The 21,687-nt window shown below is 41.4% G+C and overlaps 1 protein-coding gene across 1 annotated transcript in view; it reads left to right on the plus strand.

The window, feature by feature from the left end:
- Positions 1–21,687, plus strand: part of RELN (reelin) — a 534,786-nt gene that overhangs the window by 309,132 nt on the left and 203,967 nt on the right. The window contains exon 11 of the mRNA XM_054988081.1: positions 5,511–5,656. Within this exon, the coding sequence (XP_054844056.1) occupies positions 5,511–5,656 (146 nt within the window). The remainder of the gene's footprint in view (positions 1–5,510; positions 5,657–21,687) is intronic.

Raw genomic sequence — 21,687 nt, forward strand, 5'->3', positions numbered from 1 at the left:
ATCTTTGATTTTTTGTAAAAACCTAATTAAATGTTGGTAGTGGAGACAGCAAATGCTATGAAAGCCCAGAGGTGAAGTCGCTAACTAGGGAGCAAACTCAGGAAGATGTGGCCCATAGCCGAAACTCAAAATCTATTAGGCTGAGGAATTTAACACGGATGTTTCCTGTTGATGCTTCTTTGATTGGCAAAACTGCATCATTTAGATACAGCGTGTTCCGCTTGTCAAGCAGTGAGAGGCTACATAGCAAGGGAAGTGGGGGGGGGGAATAACTTATTGACTTGCAGTTCCAAACATAAAAACAAATGGAGTCTGAGATTTGAAAACTCCAGATGTAATGCATATTTTTTTATCAAAAACAATCTTTTAGCCATAAAGGGAGTTACTGTACATGCCCTGCATTCCACTATCTTCCATTGTATTAATCAAAATTTTGTCCGACTCCTTTGTAAAACACAGTTTCAATGCTGCTGCACAGGTAAGAAGAGAGACAAAGTGGCCCTATGGATTAGGCTATGTATAACTTTTGTAGTCTTTTCCCTGAATGACTCTGAATGACTGTTTGACCTTCATTAGATCACTTTCATTCTCCCTTCCTCTCTTGCCAAAGCTCTTTTTGTTTGTTCAAACTGTAGCTTTGCATCTCTGGCCCAGTTTTTACATCCATTCAGTCAGTCGCAGCTGTAGTGATCCTGTGCTGGATTAAAGATCTATTCTGTTGTGGTTAATCAACTCATGTATATGCTGCTGATCAGGGCTTTTTTTCAGCAGGAACGTGGTGGAACAGAGTTCCGGAACCTCTTGAAAACGGTCACATGGCTAGTGGCCCCGCTTCCTGATCTCCAGACAGAGGGGAGTTGGGATTGCCCTCCGCACCGCCGAGTGGCACAGAGGGCAATCTCAACTCCCCTCTGTCTGGAGATCAGGGGGCGGGGCCACCAGCCATGTGACCGTTTTCTCCGAGGGCAACCCACTGAGTTCCGCCACCTCTTTTCCCAGAAAAAAAAAGCCCTGCTGCCGATACCATGTGCATAGGCCAGCATGATCTGGTTTTTGTTAGCCAAGCACCACTACTGCTTTTCAGACAGTAGAAGTAGTAAGAATGCCGGTTCCTGTCCTTCTCTGTAGGGGTTTGGGAGAAGTGATGAGGTTTGCTAGTGGCCTGCAGAGAAGAGAGGTGTGGTATGAGGAGTGCCATAATCCTTGACCAAAAGACTTGAGGGAGCATTAGTAAATGTTTGGCAAGGAAAGAGCCTGAATAGTACGCTTGACTGTTCTTAGTTCAGAAGTGGGGTGGGGAGGACTCCCCCAGATAATATGTATGTCTGTGCTGTCTAATTGCAGCTAACTTATGGCGACCCCAGCAAGGGGCTTTTGAGGCAAATGAGAAGCAGAGGTGGTTTACCATTGCCTTCCTCTGCAAAGTCTTCCTAGGTGGTTCCCCCACCCATGTACTAACCCTGCTTAGCTTCCAAGATGAGACAAGTTCAGGCGATACCATGCTGCCTTCCCTCCCCACCCAAATAATAAGGATGCATAAAGAGAAGAGACCTGACTCTTCCACATTCCTGTAGTTACCCAAGTGGTGAAATAAAACTTTGCTCCATATATTTGTGTAAAAGATTGCTATAGATCCTTTCCATTTGCAGAGGATTGATTCCCAAGATCACTATGAATGGCAAAATCGATGAATAATTGGAGGGCGGAAGGGTTCTGCAAATGGCAAGGGGGGTACTGTACAGCCTCAAAAGGTGAATGTTGCATTTGCATTCTGTTAACACTCAGAAAACAAGCAGGCAAAAAATACAACCTTTTCCTTTTAGCTTCCAGGCAGCAAAAGCTGGAAGGATGTCAGTTCGTATGTTGAAGAGTTAGCCAGGAGAACAATAGAACTAGTTGTGGGGCCTGGGAGAATAGTATGTGTTCCATCAAAGGAGTAGGAGCCTTCTACATTCTATCTGGTAATATTCCACCAGGTAGCTGGGGAGTGGTCCCATATACCTTGTAAATGATCTGTCCTTTTGTGGGAGATCTCTTGACAGGATGAGAAGAGAGATTTTTGGAATCTTTTAGAAGGTTGAGGTGAATCACACCTCAAGGGAAAAGGCCAATAAGATGGCAGAGAAACATAAAGATATAACCAGAGCCTGAACAAGCATATCTGGAAACCATATTCTGTCTACCTCTTATGTGAGTATTGTATATTGTTAAGTCATTTCTGACTTATGGCAACCCTGTGAATTAACAATCTCCAAAATGACCTATCATTAACAGCCTTGCTCAGATCTTGCAAAGTGGTGGACTTGGCTTCTGTTATTGAGTCCAGCCATCTCGCTTTGGGTCTTCCTCTTCTCCTACTGCCTTCAACTTTTCCTAGTGTTATTGACTTTTCCAGAGAGTCTCGTCTTCTCATGATGTGTCTGTAGTAGGATACCCTTAGTTTCGTCATTTTAACTTCTAGGGAATATTCAGGCTTGATTTAATCTAGAACCTACTCTTTTTGGCCATCCATGGCATCTGTAAAACTCTCCTCAACACCACATTTAAAACAAACCAACTTTGGATGCACACCCAGACAGGAAGCCAACCCAATTGCTCACAAGGGGCAGGCTGGCAGAAAGAGACCTCTCTCCCCCTGGTCTTAGCTAGATTGATGTGAAGGCCCTTTGAATAATTAGCAGCATGCCCTTTGCCTTCCCTTTCTTCTAAAGAGACCTTTCTGCTGGCTATTATCTTGGTCAGGAGGGTTAGTGAGCTCCAAGCCTTACAAGTGGATCCCCCACATCCTACAGGTATACCCTGATAAAGTGGTGATGTGTACTAGTTTGTAATTTATACTTAAAGTAGTATCTTAATTTCATTTTTCTCAAAACATAATCCTCCCTGTGTTTTCCCCCAACCCTTCAACTCCAGAAGAATGTATGTTATGCACTGTGGATGTAAGGAGAGTTGTTTTATTTTATATGGGCAAAACACAACCCTTTGGGAAAGATTCTGCATTTTTTTGTTTGCCATTCTGTCCCCGATAAAGGCAAAGCTGTGTCCCCTCAGATGATATCTAAATGGGTGGTACCCAGGGCTTTTTTTCAGCTGGAACGCAGTGGGACAGAGTTCCGGAACCTCTTGAAAATGGTCACATGGCTGGTGGCCCCGCCCCCTGATCTCCAGACAGAGGGGAGCTTAGATTGCCCTCCGTGCCAGTGGCACGGAGGGCAATCTCAACTCCCCTCTGTCTGGAGATCAGGGGGCGGGGCCACCAGCCATGTGACCATTTTCTCCAAGGGCAACCCACTGAGTTCCACCACCTCTTTTCCCAGAAAAAAAGCCCTGGTGGTACCTACCATTAAACTGTGTTAATAAGTCTGCTCGGGTTCCCTGTCCATTTACTCTCCATGCCCATTCAACAAGAGCACGGGCTGCCTCTACTGCGTTCCTTCGAGGGGTGCCACTGCCAAGCAGCGACGTGGTCTTTGGCAGATACTTTTGTCAACCTTTATACAGTGAATGTCAATTCTAGAAGAGAAAAGGCAGTGGGTCAAGTAGTCCTCCAATCTCTCTTTGTGTGAGAACATCACCCCACCTCCTTTGATGAGTAGCTTACTAGTTGCGCTGGCAGAGTAGAAAAAGATGGAGAAAAGGACACCTTGTAAAAGTCTAACAGTTTAAGACCTGGCTGAGTGAATTCTACATTCCTGCAGGAGAACCTGCCATAACCTGTACTGCAGCTGAGCATCCTTTGAGGAACTGTCATGCCAGTTGCAGACCTTTGCTGTTGTAAATAAAGTGAAGCCTGTTTTATTTTCCTGGTGGGTCCGCTCTCTACATTTCAGATCCTATTCTAAAAAATCTTTGTATGCAGTCTATACTCTGTAGAAGTCATTGAGTATATAACCATTTGCTTTAATGGAAATAGAATGCAGGTGTTACAGTGCAACTTTAAATGCACTTATTTGTAACTTGGCTCCACTGATAATTATTTCAATTCAATACTCAGACAGACAGATGAATTTATTGTATTTGGCCATAGGCCTTTACAAGGTAAAAACATACTTACAGCTCTAAAATTTTAAAATTTCTAAAATGACATCCATCTCTAAAAATTCACATTCAGATACAAAGATTACATTTCATCTGGCTGCTTTTTTAAGAACCACATTTGCTCTAATTTTCCTAGTGGCTAAAGCAAAAAGTGCCATCCTGTTGGAAACAAGGGGATCCACGTCTGACAGCATAAATTCTAGTTGTCTGAATTGGAAAAGGAATATAAGCTCTCCAATGTCATTGCAATTCAATACTCATTATTTACAGTGGAGACCCAAGCCCCAAGAATCTTCAGTCACTATCAGGGTTATCATCTCATTCTAGGGTGGGTGGGAACATCACTTTTCCTTTTTGTTCTAGTAGCAGGAAGAGCTTGAGGCTGATCTAAGCCTTTTGCTGCTATTCTCAAATTCTTCACGGAAGATGACATGGAATGTTTCCAAATACTCAGTTGTGTGAATTGGCCATTTATTTTTAGAGCTATCGGCATCTGTTGTTATTACAGCATTTGCATTGAAACATTTGCTTCTATTTTTGTTACATTCCCCAGGCCTATTACAACCAAAATTTACAACACTCAGATCTCTGCCAATAAAACTGTTGACAAATAATAAAAAATAGCAGCATGAGGTTATCTCTAGTAATATCCTGTTTGGGAAGACAATTCTGATAAACAAATCAGACTGATCCTTAGATCGCCCAAGAAGTTTTACAACACTTTCCATCTGTGATGTTGAACTGTGTGTTGTGTAGGGTTTTTCTGAATTTTTCTTTATGAGAGAAGGTGTTTTCTGCCTCACTTTACTTAGCTGTGACATTATCACATGCTCTGCTGGCAAAAAAGAAAAAAGAAAAAAAATCTTTGTTGTGATATTAGCGTGGATGGAAAATTCAAAGATTTGGGCGGTTCATTCTTAGAATAAGGGTAGTTATGCAATTTGGGGGCGGGGGAAGGCATGCATTATACAAATACAAACTTGGAATGATGCTGCCGTAGCCCTAAACTGCTGGGATGGTCTCGCTCAGCAAAACTTAACTGAATTAAAAATCATTTTGGACCACATGCCTAGCATGGAAAAACATGGTGAATTTTCATAGAATCCCTTTTAACAGCGTATATACAGTGGTATATACAGGGCTATGTAGCCATAGGTATTGGTGCAAGAGTTATTCCAGTCAGTGGGTTTAGACTAGATTAACTCTGCATAGGATTGCACTCTTAAAGTAGTTTCATTAAAGAAGTGACTCGGAAGAGTTATGTTGGTAGCAGCCCTAAAGGTACCTGAAAATTGACAGTACTAATTATGAATGATTACATACAGGAGAATTAAATGCACTCTTTCTTTATAATTGAGCATCTTTAATCAATAAATGGCTAAATAATTTAATGGCTTTCTCAGAGTTATAGAAAGCTGCTGTTACAAAACTAATTTAACCCTGCCCATCCTGTGCGTTCCTTTTATCTACAGCACAGCTGTCAATCAGATGGGAATGCAATTTATTTCCATGGAACTGAAGGCAGTGAGTTAAATTTTGCCACAACACGAGATGTAGATCTTTCTACTGAAGATGCCCAGGAGCAATGGGCAGAAGAGTTTGAGAGCCAGCCCAAAGGGTGAGTGATCATTATCCTGCAAAAGTCTAAGGATGTGTGAAATATTGTTTTCTGGGGAGTCAAGAGCTTCCTTGCTCTTTGGGGTGTGTGTATAGTATAAAACACTGTTGGGAAAGGCCATATTTCTGTCTGATTGAATTAGTAAAGAAAGGTCAGAGGATCAGAAGTGAATTGTGAGTTTTCAAAACTGTTAGCCACAAAGGCATTTCTGCCATGAGTAAAACTTCACCATACCAATACAGATTAATTTATAAATTTATACCATAGCCTGCTTGCAGGGAGGAAGGGGTATAAATCTGATAAATAAAAAATAAAATAAATATTGAACATATCTCCTACAGCAGTTTCTAGAATGAAGTACAGCTTTTCTTCATGTTTTAGACAGGTAAATTGACACAGCTTTGGTGATATTTTAGTTTATTTTGTGGTCTACCCTGAAGTTGCCTCTTCATCAGTGACCTAACTCCCCACTACCCTCTTATCCCCATTCACATGGCCTTGGTCTCTTCTCCATTTTTGCCATCTCCATAAGTTGTAGACTGTAAACTCTCTAGGTAGGAATTTATATGATGTCTTTGTAATGTAGAATATTTAGCATATTCCAGCACGGCTGTTCATTATTAATAATAATCCCCATCCGCTTCATTGTTCACATATGTTACACTGAATCGTTTAATTCTGTGATCACGTACTGTTTTTCCACAGGATCCCTGCCTCATTCAGAGCACAGGATGGACGATGTTCAGAGAATGGGTAGCTATTCAGAGTTTCTTCCTATCCTCTTCTTTCTTTCTCTGGCTTCCAGGCCTCATGTTTATCGTATACCATGAGGCGGTGATCCTGTGGGCTGAAAACTGGATGTGATCATATATTGAAGACTCTGTCTACTATATAACAAAGTCTGCCCAGTCTGTTGAGATTGCCTGCTTTATACCATACCTTAATGTCTGAGAATTTAATTATGAAAGTTTCATGTACTTTAATATTGTGCAAATGAAATATTCTGTACCTGTAGAGGTTGGTATCTAACCTAGGTGGCCAGGAGAAGTGACTGTACAATGGGAAGATACACTGATGGCACCAGAAACATGTAGTGGTGGAGGGGAGACAGAACTGACTACAAGAGACAAACAATTGCAGTGCGGTCCTAAGCAGAGATGAGACTGTTACATTCAGGGGGAAACTTCTAAATGAGTCTGTATTCCTCAGAAAAACTTCAGAAAGCTGATGGACTCCTATCTGGGCTGTGTGCTCTAGCATCCCTCCGAACTCCCAACCAGTTTCATTCAGTGCATTCAATTTTTCTTATATTGCAAACATTAAATGGGTAAGGACTGGATTTTCTGTTGCTCTTAACCTTTGCACTTTTTGGAACTCACCCTAATGCTTTTGAGCTAAATGTACCTGTGCGATGTTGGTTCATAGTCAGGTGACATATTAAGGGCTCACAGTAAAAGCAAGATAACCTCGTCTTTAGGCTCTGTGCAAGTCACCACCTTTGCTGGAGTGAAACAGCCTTTCTTCAGACCATATCTAATGTTTCTGTGCCACAGAGCACAGTCCCGGGGCTCCCGGGGCTAGATCATTAGGGCTGCTTTAGTTATGTTAACCAACTGGTAGCAATAAGAAGACTAATTTCTGAAGCAGGATTTAATTATCTTCCTGCTCCTCTTTGTGTTGATGGAAGAATCCTTGAGTTTTGAGATCTTCTTGTGTACTATATTTTAAGGAAAAAAATACAGTAATAATCTTTGCTGATCCTTTATTCTTTTTCTTTTATTTGATGGTGACTCTAATGTTTCTCACTGCCTGAGCTGATTTGTACTACTTGCCTGTAGTATGTCTACTTTGTACAGTTTATATTACCTCAGACTCTTGCCCATCATCATTTATGGATCATTCATCTAATTTTATTTATTCATTTAAAACTTTTATTAGCTGCCTGTGGCTTACAATATAAATAAAATAAAAATCATAAAAGGAATGAAACAAAGTTTTAAAAACACAGTTTAGGACTGCAAATAAACATTAAAAAAGCAGTCCTAGACAAAAATGTCTCCAGCTGCCTCCTGAAGATCAGCAGTGAGGGGCAAGGTGCACCTCCCTGGGGATGCTGTTCCATAATTGTGGGGCTGCCACCAAAAAGGCCCTCTGTTCCTGTCCCTGTCCAAACTCTCGTACGTTGCTGTTTTCCACTTAATGACAGCCTGATTCCCCTTTGTCTATTATTTTGCCATGAAAGAATCTTCCATTCCTTGGTCAGTTACAGTTTTTTCATCCCTCTAGCTGATCCTCCTATGCGCCAGTCCCTCTAAAAGGACACCTTGGCTCAGTTCCTGTGCTCTTCCACAGCCACCTCCCTCAGCCCCAGGGTAGCCTGAGGGCACTGTCATTTTGATCATGATCTGCCGCATCATGACTCCTATCCACTCTTTGCTTTACAGAGATTCATTTAACCCAAATCTCAAAAGTTCAACTTGATGTTTACATACGTACTTTAAGCAGTTTTGGTAGTCTTCCAAAAATCAGCTTCAGTCTCACTTGAAGAGCAGTAACGGGGGGAAAGGGAAAGCATGGGCAGGAGGGACAGAGGAACATTTTTACAGCTGTGAAAGGGAGATAAGGTAAACAAATTTCAGATAGTTCCTTTTGTGCTCTGGAAAGGATTTCATAAAAAAGAGATGTTTGAATGGTATATACCAGGGGTTTTTTTCCAGCTGGAACGGAGTTCTGGAACTTCTTGAAAATGGTCACATGGCCGGTGGCCCCGCCCCCTGATCTCCAGACAGAGGGGAGTTTAGATTGCTCTCCACACCGCTGGAGTGGCGCGGAGGGCAATCTAAATTCCCCTCTCTCTCGAGATCAGGAGGCGGGGCCACCAGCCATGTGACCATTTTTGCCGAGGGTGATTTAAACGTTTAAAACTTCCCCCTTGTTCCAGCTGACCCAAAGTGATGTCATTGGCCCTGGGAGCATGTGTGCACTTTGCGCGCGCACATGTGGTACCAGGGGCACCCCCCCCCAAGAGTTGCCCCCTGTGCTGGCAACCCACTGAGTTCCACCACCTCTTTTCCCAAGAAAAAAAAGCCCCGGTATATACATATATTAAATGGTAGCTTTGGTTCACAAGATTCAGAAGGCCTAATGCTTTCCTGCATGCTTTGTAGTTGGGAGTCAGGCCCACAGTAGTAAAGGAACGTCTGTGGCTCATGAGGGTTATGTTACTGGCATATTGAGTAGCCATCTAGGTTTTGCACCCTATGGATATAGCTGAACAAGTGAAAGGGGCACTCGTTTCTGAAAATTATAAAGAAATGGAAACAAAACAAAGGTGGTGTTGCTGCAAAGCCTTCATGTTGTTGTTCTCTCTGTTTCTCCCCCTCCATCTTGACAACTAAGACCAGAGCTTTGCAAGCAAGTCACATGAGGCCCAGAAAACACATTTTGGTTCATTGATAGTACAAAGGCTGAGAGTCAGCAGAGAAGGTGCAGGATCAAGCATAATTCTGCATAATCTCATCACATTTACCAGGAATAAAGGCAGCCTGAGAGAGGAAATAAACCTCCCCATTTTCCTAGCCCACAGACCATTAATCAAGACCTCTCAGCAATCAATCAAGGTACATTCAGACACAAAGGATCTTGTTACATTCACATTTGTGCCACCAAAGACTTAGACTTGTTAGCATTTTCAGCTAAAAGGTTATTGTTTCACATTGACCCAATATGGACTAGCTGGAATTTACTTCTAAGATCCCAGCTTGATGAAATAATTAAGACTGTCTCCAACAATCTCTTTCCCATGCAGAGACTCCTCCCCCTTTCCTTATTTGCAAGTATTACCTGGAATATCCCTCCTCTGTCATCTTTAGTCAGCCAGGGAATGTACTACTTAGCTCACCTGGATCCCCTCCCATTTTTCCAGGCCCAGGAAAAAGGAATCTCTTGTTTTCATTCAAGTACCAAGCACTATAACTGAAGCAAAACTCCACTCCAACGTTTCTGCCGGTATCATCCCCTTGTGGTTTTACAGAAGCTTCCTTTTGGTCCTTATTACACATCTTCCTGCTACTCTTCCTCTATAGATCTCCACTTGGATTACTTTTGAGATTGCTGCTCTGGGCCTTTGTAGTGGGTACTTGGTATACTCCAATTATGCCCGTATTCGCCTTGAACTCTGAGGTATAGTGCGCAACCCTTTGGATTCCTTTTTGGATTATTGGCTGCCCAGATACTTGAACAGGTGCTTGGAATATGCATGGATATGTAGTTACAAGCACCTGTTCTGCCCACCCTTTAACTCTTCTATCCTCTTGCCTTTCTTCTTGTGTGATGCGTATTGCACAATGTGTAAGGGTGTTTGGAACAGCTGCATCATTGTGGTATTCCAGTATTGTCAATGTTTGCTGAATGCTTAATATTTTATCAATAAATCAAAAAGTCAACCTTAATTATCCTTCCTTTCCTTTAAAGGTATGGCTTTATTGGCCATAGCCTTAGACTACACTGATTTAGGCTACACTTAGGCTACACTGATTTAGGAAGGGAAAAAAACCTTTTTTTCCTTTTAAGGCCCACCTTCATTATGAAAGTTTTAAATTTTTATTTTATACTGGATTACTAGCAAATAGGAAGTTGAGGACATATTAATATTCCTGTCAATACTGAGCAGAAGAAAAGATAGCCTTTGGTAATTACTCATCATAAACTCATTCTTCTCTGACAATGGAGTTATCCATCTCTCTTGCTCTTCACTGAACAGAGGGCATTCAAGAACCAAGTGAGCCAGAGAAGCGGTGTTCTCTGTGCTGCAAAAGCACCAACGCCCTGAAAAAGGAATCCCTGCAAAAATGGCCCTCTAATTCAGGGGATGGTACAGCATTTAATCTGGCAGCCAGAAAAATATTACAAAGTCTGGAAGTGGTCAAGAATTTGAGATATGAAGGGAGGGTTACTGGAAGTTCTTGTCCAGAATAGGAAAGACAGCACAGCCCTCTAGCACGCAATTTTTTTTACTTCTAAAATTAAGCTGTAATAACATTTTTTATCACATACTAGAGCTATTTTGCCATTCTACATTGATAATAATAGATCAAACGTAAAGCCTAGCAGTTCTAATCTTTGATCAACCAGCCTCCCCCATTTACTCCAAAAAGAACCATCTCATAATCTAAGGAGAAGCCTAGATCTGCAATTAAAATTTATCATTAATCCTAAATCTAAATTATCTAACCAAGCTGCTAATTTTAATGAGGAAATTGTGAATTCTTGATGGATAGCTATACTGGATACACATTTTAGCAATCCAGTTATTTTCCTTAAAAAATTTAAGAGAAAGGAATCAGTGGCCTCTGAAATACCTTCTACCCAAACTCTGGAACCATAAAGAATAATTTGGTTAACTTTCCCAAGAAGATTCTGATGGCTGCCGGATAGTACCTTCTTCTTACTGTGTGAAAAAACTGTGACTAAGCATTTAATATGGCAATATCTTTTGAGAAATAGTTTAAACTGGGCTTTCCAAGATAAATTTTGAGAGAATGGCCGTCCTAGATACCTAAATCAAGTAACTTGTTCAATATTAATATTTGCTACTCTCCATTCTTTTTCCTTCAGCCAACAGCCTCTTGAAAAAAAACAAATATTTTATGTTTTACTACATTTATAATTAGTCCTTCATACACATTAGGAATCAAAACAGGCCAGCCTACATTTCAGGCTTGTAGGTGTATAAGTTAATAATGCTGCATTATCAGTACAGAATAAAACTGAAAGATCTTGCTGGTTAAGGATGGGAGCATGATAAATGTGTCTTGACATCACTTTAACAATATCATTAATATACAAATTGAACATATAAGAGGATAAAAAGAAATTCTGTTGAACATCTTAGTAGGTAGGAATAGAGTCCATAGACTGGTCTTCTACACTGCATCTTATTTTAGCTTTGGTACCTTGATATAATCTGATCAGTAACCATAATAAATGATTCCAGTTGTGAGTTCTTAGTCTAATTAAAATCTAGAGGGCCACTATCTATTTCCTTCACTTGTTGTCAAGAATATAGGAAGTTAATACATCTAGTTTTTCACAGATTTTTTAAAGAGAGTCTGCAGTAAGGAAGGTTTGAGTTGCCAATAAACTAAGATTGTTCCCTCTTATTTTAGCCTCAGCATCTCCTAGCAGAGAATCTTGTAACAACAGTTCGCTGTTTCCTTTTATTTCACTACTGCGTTCTGATCTCTCCTTTCCCCCCAAATCATCATCTTGCTGTTGGCCATTATCAGAAAAATCAGAGACACCCAAAAGTTCAAAAATATTTTTTGTTTCTACCTTTAAAAAATTATCTAGCTTACATTATTTAGTTGCATGTTGTTTCCCCTCTTCAGGAGAGTATCTACATTTAATTCTCATCTTAATATTAAAAGGGGTTCATAAAGTAAGTGTTAAACTAACCAAAGCTAGGGACCCAGTAATTGAAATATTTCTTACCCACTCCTTTAATGTCAACTACTTCAAAATAGGGCAGAAGCAGTATAAAGAAACAGAAACAAAATTGATAGGTCAGGGAAAAAATATAATATTGTAAAATAAAATAATGTTATAAGGATATTTTTAAAAATCCACAACTCTACAAAGTATTCAGTGCAGTTTTTTTTTTTTTGCCAAACCTTTCTGTTAAAATTTTCTCAAAATCCCTTGAAGAGCAATACAATCCCCCAAAATAACAGTTTCACTGGCACAGAGACTGGGTCAGAGCCCGGCTCTGGACAACCAACTCCCACTATGGGGATGCACCCATGGATGGCTGCCATTGGTGGTCTGTGGAGAAAGAAGATTTAAGTTGGCCTTGTGGGTTGTTTCCCACCTCAGGTCAGCCAAAACCCACCTCACCAACGGGGTGGCTGTGGGGGAGCCTGAGGGTGGGCGACTGACTCTGGCAGTGGGACAGGGGTGGCTCAGAGCCCCAATAACTCCCCAAAGTCCAAGGAGGGGTAGCTCAGCAGGGGGAGTTTAACTTTTATGAAGGACAATTGATCTACCAGGGCTGGGTCCAGGCGTGAGTGGTGGGAATGGAGCAGGTCCATTAGATATAATGGGAGCCAGCCATAAATGCCAATTGACCTGTGTCAGACTTCTGGCCAGGTTTGTTGGAGCCATCCATATTGGCCTGGGCAGTGGCTAGGGCTCAAGGAAAGCCTCAGATATGGAGGGAGGAGGGTGTTGGGGACATCCTGGATCCCTCTCTCCCTCTGTTGGGACAGCCAGTGTCATTCTCTCCTTGTCACACTCTCTTGACTCTCCAGTTCATTGGCTTGCTCCCAACTACTCATCACTGGCTTCTTGTCCCTGCCCATCTTTATAGGCCCCCCTTGTCACCCTCCCCCAATCAAGGAGATGTTCTTGGGGATACAGGAATATTCTTTTCAAGGAGAAGGGGACAGAGACTGTCTGAGAGGAGGTTAATCTTGGGGGGAAAGAGAAGATGTTCTTTGGGGAGATAGGATATTCTTGGACAGGAAAAGAAAAAGGCGATCCATGAGGGCGGGTTAATCCTGGGGGCAAGCAGACCTTGGGGGAACAGCATTGCATTCTATTCCAATGAGGAACCCCTAAGCCTGGCAGTGGCAGAGAAGCTGGGGTGGGGGCAGAGCCATGATACCCCCAGACAGCTGTTGGTGGGGGGGCAAGGTTAACTTCCAGTGTGGGGAAACCTGGATCTGTGCTGACAGATGCTACACAAGTCCGCCGTGAAGTGCACGGTTTGCCCTTGTGCTCTGGACAGCTCATCACAAACCAGCTCTACCACAGAGCAGTAGATGGATGGCAAGACTTGCCGGTCAATAGTCCACTGTGAGGGCATGGTATATTGGGGGCTACATGATGCAGCACCTGCCAAAAGCCCACACCCTCTACAACGGTAGTCCGTCCAGGGCAATCATCTCCACCACCACACAAGGGAGTGCCTCCTGAGCCCTCCCCCTGTTTCCTTTTCTTGGCAGTGCCACCGACCCTGAGGGAACAAGCTCCTGAAGGGGAGCAGGGGCAGCCCCAAGAGGTTGGGATGTGGAGGACCTAGATGTTTCTCCAAGACCCCCCCCCGATGCACCCTGAGATCCCTCCTCCTCCTCTTCCTCCTCCTCCTCAAAAAGTCTTAGCGGCTGCTCTTCCTCTGGCAATGCTGACAACTCTTCTGCCTTCTCCTCCTCCGTCCCCACAAGTGGCTCTTGAAAAAGAGGCTCTTTGCTGATCACCAGTAGGCCAGTGGGACAAGCTTGGGACTTCTTCCCCCCATGAACACCGTTGCCTCTCACTCTAACCCTGATGGAGCTAATAAGAAGAGCCCTTAGCCAAGGAAGCCACGAAGCTTGGCCCCAGAGCCTAGCAGTAGTCCTGGGACTGGGGTGGGGGGAAAGACCCCTCACCTACCACACAAAACACCTCCCCAGATGGGAAAGGTGCCCAAAGTAAGAAAAAATAATAAGAAACAAAATAAAAAGAGTCCTGTGAGCCCTCCGCCGAGGAAGCCACTGTGCTTGCCCCCAGAGCTTAGTAGTAGTCCTGCGACTGGGGTGGGGGGAAAGGGCCCTCACCACCACACAAAATACCTTCCCAGCCAGGAAAGTTGCTCTAAATAAGAAAGAGACTGTTTATCTGTCTCTTTTTAAGCAGCAAACCAGCAACTCCACCCTCCCCCTCTCTCTCCAGCTTGCAGCAGCAGCTCTTCTCTGTCTCTCTGCCTGTTGGAAAATTGAACCACAAGGCTGAGAGCTGGTTATTATACTCATTGCTCTCCATAGAGCAGAACAGGAGCTCTCTGGTTGGCAGGCAGAGCTGCCTATCAAGGTTTTGAGGTCTAAGATTGGTGTTCCCAGGACTGTAGAACGTCTATCCCCTCCATTGCCTAGGGATTTAATTCTTGCTCCTTGCTCGCATAGAGAAGAATGGGAGCTCTTTGGTTTGCAGGGAGAGATGCTTATCAAGGTTTTGAGGGTTAAGATTGTTTCCATGGCTGCAGAAAGTCTGCAGATTTTCATCCCCTCCATTGCCTAGAAAATTAATGGATCAGCACCAGGCTATCTGGCTTCATGAACTGATTATGAACTGAATGAATTAGCCTAAAAAGTCATGACGGTTCATGAAAAAGGGGTCCCACGAACCGCTGGTTCACGAACATCAAATCAGCCCAGTTTGTGCCAAACTTTGGTTCATAATTTGGTTCTAGCCTCCAGTATACACTATTGCTGATTACTCTCTGCTTACTTCTTAAATGTGTCCTGAGCTGTTTGCACCTTGACTTCTTATACTAGATACTAGGGGGACCTTATCTTGGAACATTTCAGCTAGACCCACTTATATCTAGCATAGACACAAAGTCAGTATCGTCATGAACTGCTGGTTAATATGCCACCTGACATTTGGTAGTATCTGTTTATCTGTTTCTGTACCTCATTTAGATTAGATGGGGAGTTTTGATGAGGATCATTCTGACAATACTACCGTGAGGCTTTTCTTTACATCTGCAAGTCTTTTCTTGCAGAACATGCTTCCATTTAATGAACTGCTTCCCTTTTTGTAGAAGCTTGGCAAAACAAAATTCCTGCTGCAAAAATATGTGGCAACTTTTGGATCTTTTATGTGGCCTCATATGTAGCCACACTAAAAATATGGTTGTAAACCATCCACATCTCTGTATCATTTCCAAATATAGTCACAGTGCACCTAGTTTCGATGAAGTGTGTATAGATTGAATTAAAAAGCTAAATCAAAAGCAAAATGTATAAATAAAGGTATAAATGGTAAACTGATAATTTTAGTGGTTGCTTCTGAATTCAGTTATGAATATATTTCAACTGTCCTTATTTAGTGGGGAAAGTCTTTAATTCTTGGTAAATGTTCCTAGTAAAACTGTGTCCTAATTTGCCTTTTCAGTGACCTTCCAAAATGTTGTTAATAACACACATCCCTTCCTCTTGGTCTCTAGAAGTTACTTTTCTAAGTGGGGACAGATAGTTGTTATTTACGTAGTGTAGTGATTAGAGTGCTGGATTAGTATCTGGGAGAGCCAGGTTTGAATCTGCATCCTGCCAGGAAGTTGGTGGATGACCTTAAGTCAATCAAATGCTCTCAACCTAACCTACTTCACAGAACAAGATGGGTAGCCATGTTAGTCTGTCTGTAGCAGTGAAAAAGAACAAGAGTCCATTAGTACCTATAAGACTAATAAAATTAGTAGTAAGGTGTGAGCTTCAAGAAGTTAGCTGTGGCTCATGAGAGCTCATACCCTACCACTAATTTTGTTAGTCTTATAGGTGCTACTGGACTCTTGCTCTTTTCCACTGCTACTTCACAGGGTTGATGAAAGAATATGATGGGGGAGGGAGACCCATGTATGTAAGGTTGCCAGATCTGCTCACCCTCCGGGCAGGAGGCAGGAGACCTGGCACTTACCTTTGTATTTGAGTTCATAAGACTAGCTCCTGAGCTGCACAATGACATCACTTCCGGGAAGTGATGTTATCGTGCAGGGCCTTGTGCTGCCCCTGGGAGTGCTCCCACACCCCCAGCGATGCGCAAGAGTGCTGCCGGGGCAACACAATGGGCTCTGGAGCATGGGAGTGCTGCTGGGAGGGCCCTGGACAGCACCTACACTTCACAGTGGGCCAATTTAGGCCCCAAAGGAGCCTGATTCAACCCATTTGGGGCCCAGATCAGCCCACTGCGGAGTGCAGGTGTGCGTTGTGCCACCTGCAAGCATGCCCCGGGAGGTGCATTCCGCCACTTTTCCCTCCCGTTGGTGGGAGCGGGGAACTGGCAACCCTACATGTATGTGACTTTTAGTTCCTTAGAGAAAAGGCAAAATAAAAATGTATTGAATAGATAGATAAGTGCAACTAGCTCCACTGTGAGATTAAGTATTATATTTAATTTACTTACATTCTGGAAAAAGAGGTCCTACTGATTAGTATATCTGCTTAAAAAACCTGTGGAGGGCAAGCTATGAGTGCAGAGTAGTGAAATACGTCTTGCTCCAGTGGAAAGGAACCTTTATAATGTGTAATGGGATGAGCGCTGCTCAGGCAGAGATCACTGGGGTGCGCCTTGGACTGTTACAAACACACACGGCTGTTCCAGTGTTCATCTGTAAAATATAGGAGTGCATGCATTAATACACATTGTTTACTTTGTGACTGTCTTAAGGACTAAATGTTATGTAGCTAGGGCATGCGGGTTTGTCTACTGAACTCTTAAATTGTCTAGATCCCCTGCCCCATTCTCAGTTTTTAAGCAGAATTAAGTAACTGAAATAACCAGTTATTGAAAATCCAGCTAAATGCCAGTGCCAATTAACCTCTTTTTAATTGCAGCACACATCCTTAACAAATAAACCTTTTTGTGAATGCTGCCCCAATTAAGCAGAGCAGCCGTTGCCACTCATCATTAGCCTAAACTGGTTTCCTGGGAGATATCCCAGTGAAGGAACAATCCTGAATAAGTAGATCCACTTCAGCACTTCTTGGGCTCTAGGCCTTCAGTGAAACCATCTTGAAAAACTAGTTGGGGCTTTTCAGAACTCTGCCTATCCCTATATCCTTGAAAATGTTAAAGCAATAGCAAAATATATTAAACCAATTTTTATTGCAATACAAATGCCCAAGGATAGCATTTACCACAATTAAAATAAGAACAAAACAGGGAGGCTTCAACTACCCTGATATTGACCTTTATTATAAAGCAATAAAACTATCAAACATTATTCAATCAGACTGGATTTACATCATACAACCAACCCAATACCCTAAGTCAATACATGCTTTGATAAGGTCAGAACAAAGCTTCTGCCCATCATCAGTAGAACATAATATATTTCTGTTGGCTATACTTAAAATATGGGATTCCAACAGAAACAAACCACTACCCAAGACCTCACGTTTTTTTCAACACTACAATCCCATGAGAGCTTTTCTATCTCCTATCTACCAAAATCTTTGAAAAATTGGAGTTGTCAAGAAAAAGTCTTAACCATAAAAAATGGAATCATTAACAAAATGGAATTAGAAAAATTATCTCAACAAAGAATACCATGGTATGCTTACCTCCAACTACATAATTTCGTAAAAGACATAAACTTAATGGACTTATTGAAGGAACCAAAATCAGAACTGGAGCAAATATTGAGCTCCAGGCAATTTACTCGCAAAGGCCTTACCTCTAAAATGTACTCTACACTCTCTGAAATATATAGCAAAAAGAATGAAACTCTTCAATTGAAATAGCAAAAGAGCAATGGGAAAAAACATGGTGATCAAACCTGTTACTTCACCAGTAATCTCCACAAAACTGCAAACATATAAAATAATCAACGGTACCTCAACCCCAAATTAGCAAGAATATCATCCACAAAATCTCCATAATGTTGGGAAAATGGCAGGGAGATTGGTACCTATGCACACACCTGGTGGACATGTAAATATATCAAAGAATTTTGGGAAATTGTTCTAGACCACGCCAAACAAATAACTGGCTATGATATCCCAATGAAACTGGAAATCCTTTTTCCAAATCAGTGGCAATCTTATGCTCTTCCTCCAATCAAGCAAGAACTACAACAACAACAACAGCAGCAAATCATGGGTCTCCCATGCTGTGTTCCATATACAGTCCTTTGTTTAGAAGCCACACCCTTAACATGGTAGAAACTAGAACATGGCTTATGTCAATTAAATATTGGTTACGAGCACACTATAATGCTGACCCCAGGAGCTTTTTACATCAAATGCTGTCAGAATTTACCATCTCCAACTGGACTGCCTGTATCAAGAAAAAAATAACTACAATGGGCTTATCTTTAGATTCATTATCTATCCTCTTTCAAATGCATATCAATCAAGTGCAGAATTTTGGACATTGAATTGCAAAAGCTTGCTAGTTCTGCCAAAAAATCCTGCTCCCCTCTGAATTTTGAAATCCCTTTAATTACTGGCCGACTGGCTCCTTACCTATCTGCCTCTTATACCCCACAAATGCGCAGAGCGTTCGCACTCGCTGGGTGCAATGCTATCCCTTCTGCAGTCACCTATGGTAGATATAATAAGACCACATACTCTGCAAGACTATGTGCTTGTAATTTAAATTCAGTTGAGTCGGTTCCTCATATTTTACTTCATTGTTCCCAGTATGCTAATATTCGCTCTAATCTCTTAGACTCAATTTTACTTAATATGCTGGGTCATTCGGAGGCTTTAATGGTGTACCATCTTCTGAATGATTCATCCTCCAAAATAACTGAAAAGGTAGTCTTATTTTTAAGTCTGGTAATCAAGGATCGAATGAAAAATGTCGAACTGTTTATACTCAAACTACCCTTGTTACCTTTATATTTGTGTACTGTATTGCTAACCTGAGATATGCCAATAAAGGCGTTGTTGTTGTTAAGCAAGAACTAATTGAAATACTTTTTGTGGCAGCGGAAACAACAATAGCGACTAAATGGAAATCTCAGAATCCCCCAAATCTGACTACTTGGTACACCAAAATATGGGATCAATTCATAATGCAGAAAATAATGAACAGACTTCAGGCAGCAGAAATTTACCCCCAAACAACTAATTTTATTGAAAAATGGTTCCCATTCCTTGATTTTCTTTCAAACAGCGATACACTCCCAATAAAATCAGCTTTTCTGTCAACTCTTTAGCTTGGGAACTAGGTTAATTCACTAAAAATAGAACATTTGACTTGTCCTCCTATTTGCAATGCCAAATAATTACCTAATTTCAAAATTTTATTATATATATTTATAGCTTGTTAAATAATCAAACATTTATTGTAAACGTTTAAAATATTTATCTTCTGTAATGTATATTAACACTTTGAAATAAAATATATATATAAAAAAACTAGTTTTGGCCATATTCAAAGTGCATGTGGGGGCAGATTACGTAGCTCGTGGGTTCTGAGTAGCATATCTTATGTAAAGAAATATCTGTATTAAGTCTCATTTTTAATAAATAAATATGCAAAATCAGAGAAACAATGAATATTTAAAAAATCATGCTACCCAAATGTTCCCGCATTATTCCATGTAGACTGACACCAGCAACAAAATACTAACAAAATTCAAAATGTTACTTTAATGAAGCAACAGTAACTCCTACTGATAAAATTTTATATAGGTCACCTGTACTTCAGTGATTTGCCCTGGCTATTGGGATTGTTTCCCCCCCCCCCCCACTTTCCTATAGTAATGTGCTTTTGTGCATCACCCAAGTTTTCTTCATCTGTTGTATGATCTTTCCCCAAATCTATTTTGTTGCAATGGTTTGGGAAAGATCATAGTAAATGAAAAAGAGGGGAACAACTGCAACAAAACCCAACACCTAAAAACCAAAAGGTGCAGAAAGGCAAATGTGTGTGTGTGTCCAAACTCCTGAGCAAATGGTGGTGGGATTTTTGCTGCTGTTGTTGTTAAGACAAGATATATGGTCACACCCTCACTCCATTTTATCCCTACAATAATTCTGTGAAGCAGGTTAAGCTACAGTACTCATAGGAGTGCAGTCTTAAATTGCAAAAACAAATCTATACTTTTTATTATTAATTTCAGCTGTCATCAGCAAGCAAAAGAAAATGGTTTATGGTGCAATTCTGGGAACAGTTTCCTGGAAGTAAACCCCATGGAATAAATCCTGCTTAGGATGACTCCCCCAGAAAGTTAAAATTCCAAGTACTTGATTTTTGCATCCCTTTTAAATATTTACATGTTATAACAAGCACTTTTTCTCTGAGTTGTATCATATCTTTTAAGAGAACTGAAGAATTCCCCTCCCTTTTCAGTTTTAGGATTTCTTTTTAATTGAACATGTTTGTTAGAATCTCCTAAAAGGAAACTATATCTATGAGAGAAGGCATAATACATATTCTTAACCATTACAGTTTTGAGGGTCAATAGACAAAGTCTTTTAATTGAACTAAATGGAGCATAGAAAATGTCAATGAACCATTGTGAAATTTCCCTTCATAAGTCAAATTGGGTTCAACTCCGTTTTGCTATTGTCTTGGGTGCCAAAAGTCTACCTACCCTCAAAATACAATAATTATTGTTGTAACTGTACCACATACTACCTTCAGATATCAACAGTATTTCCTATTTATATCTATGGCAAAACATAAACATATATAGTTATTTACAATGTGCTTGTATCAGTTTTTTTTAAAAAACTCAAGTGTTCAATACAATTTAAAAGACAATACATACAATCAAAAACTTAAATCCATCACATCAAATCAAACATAACAAACTGAAAAATAAATAGTAGTAGGCAAGGATGTTATTTTAAAGCTTGATGAAATGGATATGTTTTTACTATTGTGTGAAAATAAAAAAGTGGTGGGAAGGGCAATCGACATTATTGAGACTAAATTAAAAATGCCCAATTCTCCCAGTAGATGTTAGTCTTGTATCCACAATCAATACAACTTTCAGGAGAACCTCCAATAAAAGATCTAATTGTGCAATCCTAAGTAGTGGTGGGCACGAACCGGGAAAAAACCGAACCATGCGGTTCGTGGTTCAAGGCATTTCATGAACTTTCACGAACTTGCCCCAATTTGTGAACCGGTTCATGGGGTTTAAATGCCCCTTTCCCTGTCGCTTCACAGCAGCACAGAAAGGGTATTTAAACCTCAGATCAGCTGCTTGTTGGGGAGATACCCAACAAGCAGCTGATCTTTTAAAAAGCGGGGCTTGGTTGCCCGGCCAGGAGTTCCCAGCTGACCAGTCAAGCCCCACCTGCTGTTTAAATGGGCATTTCCCCACCGCTCGGAGCGGCAGGTAAATGTCCATTTAAACTGTGGGTGGGGCTTGGCTAGCTGACTGGGAGCTCCCGGCCGGCCAGCCAAGCCCGGTTCCGGTTTAAATGGACATTTCCCCCGCCCCACTCGGAGCACCAGGGAAATGTCCATTTAAACAGTGGGTGGGGCTTGGCTGGCCAGCCAGGAACTCCTGGCTGGGCAGCCAAACCCCACCC

The sequence above is a fragment of the Eublepharis macularius genome, chromosome 9 (genome assembly GCF_028583425.1).
Source record: "Eublepharis macularius isolate TG4126 chromosome 9, MPM_Emac_v1.0, whole genome shotgun sequence".
NCBI classification, from domain to species: domain Eukaryota; kingdom Metazoa; phylum Chordata; class Lepidosauria; order Squamata; family Eublepharidae; genus Eublepharis; species Eublepharis macularius.